We start from the raw sequence: 11,578 nt of genomic DNA on the forward strand, positions 1-11,578 counted from the left end.
TATATAACAGTTTAAATCAATGTATAGTTTGGCATTGCTTGTGTTTTAAGTCCAGTTTGTTCCAGTTTCACTCCGCATACCGACACAGAAATATTTACAAGTAGTTTGAACTCTTGACAATGAAAAATAACCAAAACCTCTCAAGTTATGAACACGTTCAGGAAATGAAAAGTTTCAGTTCTTTAGACATTTGTCCAACAAGGACAGTTAATAATTGTATGTGTATCATTGAAAATGTTATGCGTACAGATTTGGAGCCAAGACTAATTAGTAATGCCTGTCCTAGCTTAGGCCTTTGGTATTCAGACAGTACAGTTTTAAAATGTAAAATCATGTGTGGCAGTGCAGAGTTAATCACTGCCACACCTGCTGTGTGTGTGTGAGAGCACTGGCCTCTTTTTAAATGAAGAAAATCTTTTTCTTATGTTTTGGCAAATAAACTTGGGAGATTGGAACTACCATATTTGTCTTCATGAGCGAATGGGCGTACTTTGTTAAGGGTTTCTTTATTTCTTACACCCTGCGCGGGTTATAGAGTTCCTGGGATGCAATTCCTTGGCGTGGCTGGTTTCAATGAACTTTCTTTACAATGCCACACAAGTTATGATTAACTGCAAAATTGTTCATTTATTCATTATCTGACCATCTTTTCCTAGGGCCCGAAGGAGCTGAGTCTTCTCCAGGATTCATTGGTCAATAGGTGGGGGACACCCGGGACCGATGCTCAGTCCATCACAGGGCCACATGGTGAATTAAGGGCCAGTCAAACACTCACCAACACCTAAAGGGATCATTTAGGTTCCTAAGAATTAAAAGGTAAAACACCTAAATGTTCAAAAGAAAAATTAGTGAGCATAAAAAGTTATGTTCCCACCCGTTTTTTCTTGTGTTTTAAAACCTGTTCTTTTATAAACTCAAAAGGGGGCAAAGTTGATCCTAACAGAGTGGAATCAAACCCACTGCTCTCTACTTAAGATATAAACCAGGCAATTTAAGGCTTTATTTTGGAGCATCAAGTGTTTTTTTAAGTTCAATATAACACTGTCACAGCTTTCCCTGTATATAATAGTTGTTTTATAGTGTATTAAAGTTAAAATATTGACAGTTCTTTAGAATCCTCTGATCTGAACCCACTGGGGAAAGGGTTGCTTTTAAGCATCAAGTCTTGTCAGGAAAATTGTAGTCATTAAAACATCCACAATTTTATTAATTCAGCAAGAAGCATTTAATAAACATGAAAAGAGACTAAGAGCATTACATATAAGTGACATCTCCCTCAGCCAGATGAATCCTGCTGACCACATACGGTCAGTGGTGGAAAAGGACAGAGCTCTGGTGGGAAATCTCCAAAAAGCCTCAGAGACAGTTCCCTCCACATGGTCCCTAGGCATCTACAGTCAGTCAGGAAGTGACAGGACTTTCTAGGTGTTTAGATGCGTGTGATACTGATTATATGTTTATAGAGACAACTAGGCAGCTTTGATTTAATAACTCACAAAGTTAATGTGTAAAAACTTACATTTCCAATAGATTTTGATTATTGAAAAACAAAAATTCCTCCACCAAGAACCACCTCAAACATCTTAACAATCCCTCCACTTTTGCCAAACAATCAGATAGCTTTAATGATCAACCGTTTTTTTTTTTTTACAGAAGGATGTAATAAACGTTCAAACTGAGGATACGACAATTTCACTCCACGTCCATCTTGTCCTCAGAGAAGAAAGCCTGGAGAGTCTTGCCCTCGGAGATGTAACGAATGCACTCAATCTCACCACCGCTGTTGCTGGGCTTCTGAAAGTGGATTTCAAGGTGGTCCTGCAGGTCCTCCTCATCTTCTTTACCCCCAATGACGTCCAGAAGGATGGTTCGTTTTACAGAACCACAAAATGTCTGGAACACACAGATGAGATCTTAGTTAAGAAGTACTCTGTACAAAAATATGAACACAAAACTTTGTTTTTGCTCTTATTTTTCATGAGTTCAACTCAGAGATCTGAAACATTTACTATAAACACTAAAGACCCATGACTCTCAAATAATGTTCACAAATCTGTCCAAATCTGTGTCAGTGAGCACTGAGATCATCTATACCACCTCACAGATGTGGCATACCAAGGTGCTGATTAGCATGAATCTGCACAGGTGTGCCTTAGACTGGCCACAATAAAAGGCCACTCTGAAAAGTGACGTTTGACCACACAGCAGAATGACATTAATGTCACCTGCTCATTAATATGAGCAGGTGGACAACTAACACAGATACATTTTATTAATGGCATTTTGTCCCTGGGCAAGACACTGAGTCATTTATCATGTTTCCTCTTGACTGAGAACATGAGGGTTAGGGAGGTGTTACCGCAGATCAGGAGCAGGACTCATCAGATCTGAACCAAGATGATAACTGATGTTAACACGTTCAACCGTCAGTTCAATCTGAAATTGTTTTCAGATTTTAATATTATGTCTCAGGTTTTGCAGGAATTCTGATGTTCTCTGGCTTAGATCTCATTGGGACACGTGCTCCTAATCGAACTAGTGTGTGAAGGACTGGCTGTTCTTTAATAAACTTTCCTCACCTGAAACTTTTGCAGATCATATCTATATGTTGGTTCAACCTTCAGGTGTTCTTCATGTTCTAGATCAACGATGTAATCTCCTCTCATGGCCAGGTCCACAGCAACTACAGATAGGTGTTAGTCATAACACACACACACACACACACACACACACACACACACACACTGAAATGAGATTATTCCATATTTTCATGTGTGTCTCCTAAAGTCGCCAAAGGCCTTCAGATCTGTAGCTAGTGAATTATTAGAAAAGTACTGGAGGGGCCTGAATACTTTCTAAACACAGCAACAAGTGGCTAAGCTAGCCACACCGGTAGCTAGTGGTTTGAAATAGTATTTTTGCAGCTGTAGCATCACCAGACCAAACAGAATCAGGAAGCAGCAACAGATAAAAAGCATGTCAGAGCGTTGACCTAATAAGCAGATTAAAGCTGCCTGTTACCGAGGCAGAACCTGATATAACGGATTTTCTGCTGAATGAAAAATGCGTACACAAAACCTGTCCAAGTTAACCACGACCTACAGCAACAGCAGAAGTATGTAGGTAAAAGTACCTCCAGGATGTAGAAATATCACGCGTCCCTTTCTGCTCTCCTCATCGTAATCCACACTCTCCACCTCTCCTCCACCCCGGCTGCTTTTAGAAAAACTCATCTCCAGTCTGTCCTTTATCCTCTCCTCTGGCATGGAAGGAGGGACATCCAGAACTTGTAGCTCCTTCCTGGACATATCAAGGTGGACCTACATCCAAATCACTATTAGAAATGAGGTTCTGATGGTAATAAGAGAAGCCCACCCCATCCTCACACCTGACCTGCAACCCAACCCAGCATCCCACCCAAGAATCCCATTCCAGCTTTCAATCCCAGAATTTGTCCTAAAAGTGGAACTGGGCTGTAATCTAACTTCTTTACAGACAGAAGGATTGTGGGTATTTATCTTGTGCAGATTACCAGCGCCTCAAATAGTGTGCAAAAGTTTTAGGCAGGCACGAAGAAATGCGGTCAACAAAGAATGCATGCAAAAATATAAATGAAGATCTTTTTATTTTTTTTTATCAATTTACAAATGTCACAAATGAGAACTTTTTGAAGCAGCTTGTTTTAGGCACATAATAAATAATAATAAATAATAGCTTACTGCCTTTGTGTGGTTACCTGTAATCTTATTATCTTCCTCTTCCTTTTTAAGTGTGTGTGCTGCTGTAGCAGGTGAATTTCCCCACTGTGGGATTAATAAAGTCTATTCTATTCTATTCTATTCTATTCCCCAAACCAATCTCTGACAGAAAACGAATGGATGGATTTTTTCACGTTTAGAGTGTTTATAGACAGTAGAGAACCAAGCGGCAGCACAAAAGGATTCAAAAGGTGGCATTTGCATACCGTATGTCTCCTTTAATAAATAGATACTTTATGATTTTATTTCATTTTTATTTACTGCGTTAACAACATAAATCATATTTGATTTTAGATTAAATTAGTTTTTGAATATATATAGTTTTGTTAAATCCTTATTTTAAAGGTTGAGTTAACTGAAAAACCATTTTTAATGATTAATTCTGATTATAAACAGTACCTCTGGGATTTTCCTGTAAGCTGAACATGAAAATAGTCTCCTACACCCATCTCCTGCATTAGCTTCTGATAGAACATAGACGATCAAATTTTAGGATTAGAAAATCCTGACACATCTACGTCACACTGTCACCTAACATTTATGGACTCACCCATCTTGAATCACGACGAAGAAGTTTGTTGTTGGTTTTGCGTCCAGAGATCAGCAGCGGAAATCTCGGCTAGTTTAAGCTAACTATTAGCATTAGCAACTTCACCACACAGCAGAACTCCTTCAGGCTTGTGTTATTGGTGGAGACAAGATATCCACATTGCAAGTCAGTGGTAGAGTCGTGTTGCTGTTATCCAATCTGGTGCGAGATGTCCAAATGTCAGGAAATGAGACTCCTGCACCTGCCGTCTGAAGCTCAGTTGTGGTGTGGGAAATGTTTAGATCTGAGAAAAGGTGAACCGGTATACCCCCCCCCCCCCCCCCCCAAGAGAATAACTTACGAGGCATTCAATCCTACTAGAGACCACTGCAAATGTACTGATTAAATGAGCGAACCACTCCTTTAAGTCGCTGTGAAGTATCTGAAACGTTACCTCAAACGTCACAGGTGTTTCCATGGTGATTCTTTTAGGTTTGACATCCAGAGAGGAGTCCTCACAAGTCACCCGGCAGTGGGCCATTTTCAGGATCTGAGAAGCCACTGGAGGACCAAAAACACCACATACTCGTTTTCACCAGGAACAACAGCTACCCTGATACCTCTGTCTCTGACTGACAGCACTCTGAGAGCTACTCCTTCATACAGGTGGCTGAAGGATTACCTAAACAAATTAATCCAAGAGCTGGAAAGAACTCCAGGACTGGTCAACTTATTTTCTTCTAAAAGCTCTAGGTCTAGGATAGCCAAGCAAGCTGCTCTTTCTCAGTCCTGCTCAGCTGAAGCTTTCTATCCACTGTTAGTGAACTTCTGAAGAGTTCCTTCAGCAGTTGAACCACTTGTGTTGGATTAGAGAAACAACTAAAACATACTGGATGGTGGTGCTAGGACCAGGATCAGACACCCCTGATCTAGGAGCTCTAGGATGGATCTATCCAGAAGACCCACATGGGTCTAAGACAAGGGCGTCAGTTTGTTTCCAGAATTGTTGGGGACAATAACCATACACTTGAGTGGGGTTTAAAAATTGCTGGGGACAATAAAGTAGGCTAGCACAGGGGTCGGCGGCTCTGGAGCCGCATGCGGCTCTTCCATCCATCTGATGCGGCTCTCTGTGTTTGTAAAATAATGAATGGATATTTAAATAAAATGCTTTATATTTTACTGCATTAATTTTACATCTGTATGCCAATTCTAAATGTAAAGATTGTCTGCGTAAACCTGAACAGGTCCAACCCGGTCTTACTGTGAGACCGGGTTGACGCGTCACGCTTGTGCGTAATCATAGGCGCTTTATTAGCTGAAGAGGATGTGAGATTCTGGGATTCTCCTCAGACGGCTCCTGGATGTGTCGCCACATTGGAGACGGGAACAAGCGCTATTCAGCCAAAATTTCATCATCAGGGAACATTTTCTAAGTGACAAGTCTCTCTGAGAGACCGGGTTTGGAAAACACTCGCTTCAGTGGGAGGAACCTTCCCACATGCGCTCTGGGTGGCTCTGGGGTTAATCAAGTTTAATTGTTTCTCTTTGCAACAATCTTCACAAGAAGGCAAAACAGTTAAACGGCAGGTTACAGATATTTCCATTTGACTGTTTATTTTGACAGATGAACTCAAGGATGTTGCTTGGTTTGAAAGAATTACCCCGACGCACACTGATGCACATGGATGAGCTGACATTTTAATCGTTAACGCACATCGCGGAGGTAAAATATTCCCATCAGAACATCAGAGCTTTATACTGGACACTGTGTTCAGCGCGGCTCGGAGCGCCCCCGGTGGACAGTGAGCTGAAGATCTGATGGGTTTGCAGCTCAGTGCAGAACCACGGTGCATGCGATGATTTCCTCCCACTGAAGCGGTCTGGAAACCCGGTCTCTCTGAGGGATGTGTCACTTGGAAAAATGTTCTTTTTATGAAATTATGAAACTGGCTGAACAGCGCTTGTTCCCGTCTCTAATATGGAGACGCATGATGCGTAGAGACATTTGATCACGCACAAAGTTCGTGTGGAGCAGAAGCGGTCGGGCCACGGCAGGTGAAATGTTCCTAGCCTACATGAAGGGAAACTGTTTAATTGTAACATTAATATGTTACTGGACACGCTGGTCTGGTTGGTTAGACCAGTGTTTGAAGTGGAAAACACACACACACACACACACACACACACACACACCAATTAAAATATATGCTGATAGCGTGGACTAGAAGACAGGTGATGGTTTACGTATTTAAATGATGATCAGGCTGCTGTAAAATGTAATCTCCATCCACATCCAGACACAATTATCCTCTATTCTGTCTCTATTTGCTCTGCTCTTGTCTGGGCTGATCAGCTGATGGTGCGCCTAACTAGCGGCTGATGCACATTTTACGCATTTGGAGAGGTGGGCTGGATGCTGTGCGTTTACTGGAAGATGGTTAACGCACGGGTGTAGACTACATATTAATGACAAATGAATGAAAATTAAATTGTGAGTTTTTACTTCATATTTTATAAATAAAAATGACGGGGGAAAACATTTATGACGTCTTTTTAAACAAAATTTTCTAGCGCGACCTGCCTGCTTCACTTAAGTCACTGCTTATTAAGGTCCATCCAGAATTACTGTGGGAAACGGGTAATAATGGCTCTTTGATGGGAATAGGTTGCCGACCCCTGGATAAGATCTGAGCTGGTAAAACAAAAATCCTCATCAGCAGGCGTTTTTGAAAGTGGGGGGGACACAGCTGCCAATCACAAATTTTGCCGGGGACATGTCCCCGGCGTCCCCGGTTAAAATGACGCCTATGGTCTAAGAGCATAATGACGGGACCCTTAACCGAGCCTACTGCAGGAATCTCACACATGCACCTAGTTAACAGCAACAAAGGTCAGGAAACAACTGATGAACTTCTACGTACCCTTCTCTTCTTCGAAGGTGAGAAGTGCCTGGCCTCCTTGTAGAAGCAAAGTAACTTGCTGGCTGATGGTAAACACTCCTCTGATCAAGTGGTTCATTTCATCAGTGCATTCTTTCTCTTTCATAGGAGCCAGAAACTTCACCTCTGTATGTGGAATCGGAGCATAAATCTGAGCAGAAAAACAGAAATGTTTCTCAGTGTGCAGGTCCTAATGGATGCAGACGAAACCCACTCCTCTGGAGGACTCACATTAAGGATTACATTTATACATCAAGAGGAACTTTGGGCTCTGCAGACCTGCTTCTTCTTATTTTCACTTAAGGACGTTTCAGCATTCAGTTTATTTACAGAATTCTGACACTTCACTGGTTGTGAAGGCAACAGAACCTTCTTTACCTTCTTTCTAGTTGAGACTCATGCACCACCGAGCCTAAAGAGGCAGTCACATTTTCAGACTAAATGCAGTAACAGCTCTCGCCTCTGAGAAGCATATCTGAGAGTCGCTCCTAATGAATTAGACAGGAATGATAAATTAGGTTTGCTCACAAAAGCTGTATCATCTGTAGGTGAATTCACCCCTGAGCTCTAGTCCTGCTTGAGTAATGATGATCTAGTTGATGTTTCGACCGCTACAATTGCAGACTAGATTTCCTCTCTGGACCTGGTGGATGGGTGATAATGCTCTAATGTGCTACAGGAGCAAAAATGGCTTTCTCTGTCATGGCATGTGGGTTTTTGGTTCCGTTTGTTTCTTTTTCAGTCAGCTTCCCACATCCCTCAGTGTTTAAGCATTCAGTATTCATTCATCGGTTTTCCGATCCTACTGTTGTGTTAGCTCGCTCTTTAAATCCTCTTCAACCCTGTTCATGTATTTTTCCTCCTGTTAGTTCCTGATTTTTCATCTTTAAAGCGTTTTTTATGTTTGCCTGCCTGTCTTCTCTGTGGTGACTGTTAGCAGCTAAAGCAGCTAAAAAATCTAAACATGCTACTGGTTTGTGAGCGTTGATCAGAGGCAGCCATATATTTAGTTAATGCCTGGATAAGGTCTGGATTAGAGATTGGAACAAGTCAGGATTAGAATGAGTTAATGGTCTGGTTAAAGCCACTAATAGGTCTCGATTGCAGACTGAAACCAGTAGCATCGGTCTCCAGTCCTGGTCCTGGAGCGCCCCAAGTGGTTTCCCTGCTCCAACACATCTGATTCAATGGTTGAATCCCCTATTCACCAGGCTATGAAGCCTGATGATCCCCCAAATTAGAATCAGGTGTGTTGGAACGGAGAAACAACTAAAACATGCTAGACAGTGGCTAAAAAGAACCAGAGTGCAAGAAGTTGAGTTCAGAGTTAGGCTTAATTACCTTGAATCTCTCTTTCAGTTTGGTAGATTCAGCTCTCTTTGTCTCCAATTGTTTCCGACATTTCCTGAGTTTTTCCTGTAAATCCTGCTTTTTTCTGGAAAGCTGATCGATTTCATCCTTTAGAAGAGGGAAAAAAAAGGTTGTTGAATTTAATGCCTCGTCCACCCAGCAGATGGTATTTTTAATTCCTGTTCTGTGGACAAACGATGTCCTGCCTACCTGCAGCTTGTCCTTCTGCTGCTTGAATTCTTTCTCACAAAGTTTCTGCTTATTCAACTGTTCCATCATCTCCCGTTGGGCCTTTCCCTTGGCTTCATCTTCTTCCAGTTTTTCCAGCAGAAGCCTGGATTTTGTATCTTCAGCTTTCTCTACTTTAGCCTGAAGACAAATTTTCTAGGGTCTATTTCATGCATAATCAACCTTTTGGAGCATCTGAACATATTATATTACTCGTTCCTCATCAAAAACAGCAGAAATGGTTGGACTGTATCTTCTGGAGCTCTCAAAAACCAAGCCAGAATGTGATGAGTGTGTCTGTGACCACGATTTCCCAGACTGCTTGTTGAACCTCTGCCAGTACCAGAGTGGATTTTCAGAACAATTACTTCATCAAATGAGCACCATTCCAACATTAAAACCACCCAAACAAGAGAAACCAAAATGCTAACCGCTACCTGGATAGTTTGGGGGGTGAGTGTAAGGGACGGACTGGGACAATGATGAGCCACACGAAGGACGGACTAATTTTTAAAAACAGATGACATCTCCTTAGTGCCAACAGTAAAATGTTGTCATATTAGCATTAGCTTTAACAGATGTGAATTTTTTGTTATTATTCTAATGCATCAAACAGCAGACAGCACATCCAGTCTGAATGCTATTTTTGAACTCCACAAAGGTCTGATTATACTCAGTCATGGATCTAACAAATAAAACAAGGTCTCAGATTAGCTTGGATGTACATGCAGCATTCATGTTAGGAGTGAGCTAGAGATCTTTTCCTTGGACAGTAAAGCCAGATGAGTGTTCAGCACAGCTCAACTAGTTTATATTCAGTCATTTTAGGTCCCTGATGGTTTTTCCCAAGGACTAAAACCTCCAAAAGACTTCCTCCTTGAGATTCTGAATTTCTTCCATGGAAATCTGAGCCTGAGATCGTACCATCTGACTCAAAAGACTCTCCTCGGGACTCTATAGTGTGTCCCTGGGATTGTTGTGTTCATCTCTTAGACCCTGAAGTCCCACCCTGGGTTGTTTTTATTCAACATACCACATAGTGGTTCACCGTATAACTGCTGTTCATGTGATGTAAACTTAGCCACCGATAGGAGATTTTGACTCTACCGCCCAGCCGCGATTTGTGCAGGATTGTTGTCAAGCTGCAGCTGGTTCAGCTTTGGATGAAAGTAGCGAGAATGTAGTAAGAATTTTACAGTGAGAAAATCCAAAAACAGTCTAATGTTTCCGTCACTTAGGGAGGAAGGTTATACTGAACCATATTTCATATCCAGCTGACTACGGGGTTTGTCAGTTTTTCTCCTTTCAAAACAAAGGAAGGAGGGGCGAAACTACTGTTTACCATAACTGAGTGTGGGGGTGCCGTGTCTCTTGTGAGCTGATACTGCAGCGCTGACAATTATTTTAGTTTTTTATCTACCTCACAGTATTTTCCTGTTGAAAGCAGAGAAGAAAATTAAACCTGTATTCCAATTCATTGCATTTTTTGTGTGTGTGGTAGAAGTATCGGTAATCGCTATCAGCAAGTACTCAGACCCTGGTATTGTATCGGTTTGGAAAAAAGTGGGTGCATCCTGACTTTAGTAGCTAGTTAACGCTAACTCCTTTAAATGCCGTTCTTTTTTTAACACGAACAAGCAGGCTTCCATGTTTTGGGCATAGCTCTGACATCCAGTTGACGCCTCCTGGATGTCTCCCTGGTGAGGTTTTATGGGCGCGTCCAACTGGGAAGAGACCTTAAGGAAGACCCGGGACACGTTGGAGACTATGTCTCACAGCTGGCCAGGGAACGCCTTAGGATTCCCCCGGAACAGCTGGCCCAAGTGGGGAGAGGGATGTCTGGGCCACCCTGCTTATGCTACTGCCCCTGCAACCTGACCCTGGATTAGTGGCCAAAGATGGAAGGATGGAGTTTCTCACCCGGAGCGCCTTCAGCTCTTTAAGGGCCTCCTCGTAGTTGTCCTCCTGTACAGCAGTACTCATCTGAAAAACACAAATGTCACTGCAACCAACTAGTAACAAAAAGCACTAGTTCACTGTCAGAGGAAAAAAACATGAAGCAAGGAGGTAGAGTTGAGATTAGAGTCAAAATGTAGAGGCTACTTCCACAGAAGAACTCAGAACTTTGTTGCAACCCAATTATCCAATTCAGCTTATCTTTGATGTACTATAAAACATTATACAAAGGTCCAGTTTCAAGCCATGACAGCAGTGAATGCAATTTGATTTCTATGATGAACATTCATTAATAAATGCCAGTTAATCGAAGAGAAACTGACTCGGAGCTGTATGAACTATTTGTTTTGGAGTGCGAAAGTCCAAACTTCAAAAGAAGAATTACAAAAGTAAAAGTCCCCCGTCATAGTAATAAACAGAAAGCTGGCCAAAATAAAACTTAAATGTGAACCCTTTTACTCTAACCACCTTACCTCGGTGTTTATTGTTTTCGTTTAATTACTTCCGATGTGACAAGAAACAAAGATTTGAAAAGTCCAAAAGAACTCTTGTTTACAGTAAAATGTCAAAACCAAAAGTGAAAGTTAAGACCGACGTGGGGCGGAAGTATACAGCGCGGATGGATATAGCAGAAAAAAGTAGAAAAACTAGTCCAGCTGATGCCAAATGAAAAAGAAACGGTGATTAGGGACACAGGGCCTAAAATAGATATAAAAGTGATCCTTGGAAAAAGGCCGTTGCTTTAGGACAGAAAAAAAAGCATGTCCCCTGCGGACCGGGGCCATGGAGCTAATAATGTAGTAATACTTTTTCTC

At 41.7% G+C, this 11,578-nt stretch overlaps 1 protein-coding gene across 1 annotated transcript; it reads right to left on the bottom strand.

Moving 5' to 3' along the window:
* Positions 1-1,206: 1,206 nt before the first annotated feature.
* On the bottom strand, positions 1,207-11,365 carry nmi (N-myc (and STAT) interactor). Its single transcript, XM_015966909.3, has 9 exons — positions 11,237-11,365; positions 10,728-10,790; positions 8,790-8,948; positions 8,571-8,687; positions 7,212-7,380; positions 4,742-4,848; positions 3,134-3,320; positions 2,580-2,683; positions 1,207-1,893 (listed from the first exon to the last, which is right to left on the bottom strand). Exons 2-9 carry the CDS (start codon positions 10,788-10,790, stop codon positions 1,693-1,695), a joined length of 1,107 nt encoding a protein of 368 aa, XP_015822395.3. The 5' UTR covers positions 11,237-11,365; the 3' UTR covers positions 1,207-1,692.
* Between the last annotated feature and the right edge of the window lie 213 nt (positions 11,366-11,578).

Source organism: Nothobranchius furzeri, chromosome 6 (assembly GCF_043380555.1).
Source record: "Nothobranchius furzeri strain GRZ-AD chromosome 6, NfurGRZ-RIMD1, whole genome shotgun sequence".
Classification (NCBI taxonomy): Eukaryota; Metazoa; Chordata; class Actinopteri; order Cyprinodontiformes; family Nothobranchiidae; genus Nothobranchius; species Nothobranchius furzeri.

What these genes read in the sequence shown, in the direction of transcription:
- nmi (XM_015966909.3), bottom strand. Translation starts at nt 10,790, where the DNA reads ATGAGTACTGCTGTACAGGAGGACAACTACGAGGAGGCCCTTAAAGAG. An exon ending in AACTGAAAGAGAGATTCAAG is followed by an intron (nt 7,381 to 8,570) that starts GTAATTAAGCCT and finishes TTTTCTGCTCAG; the next exon opens with ATTTATGCTCCGATTCCACA. An exon ending in CACCTTCGAAGAAGAGAAGG is followed by an intron (nt 4,849 to 7,211) that starts GTACGTAGAAGT and finishes TTGGTCCTCCAG; the next exon opens with TGGCTTCTCAGATCCTGAAA.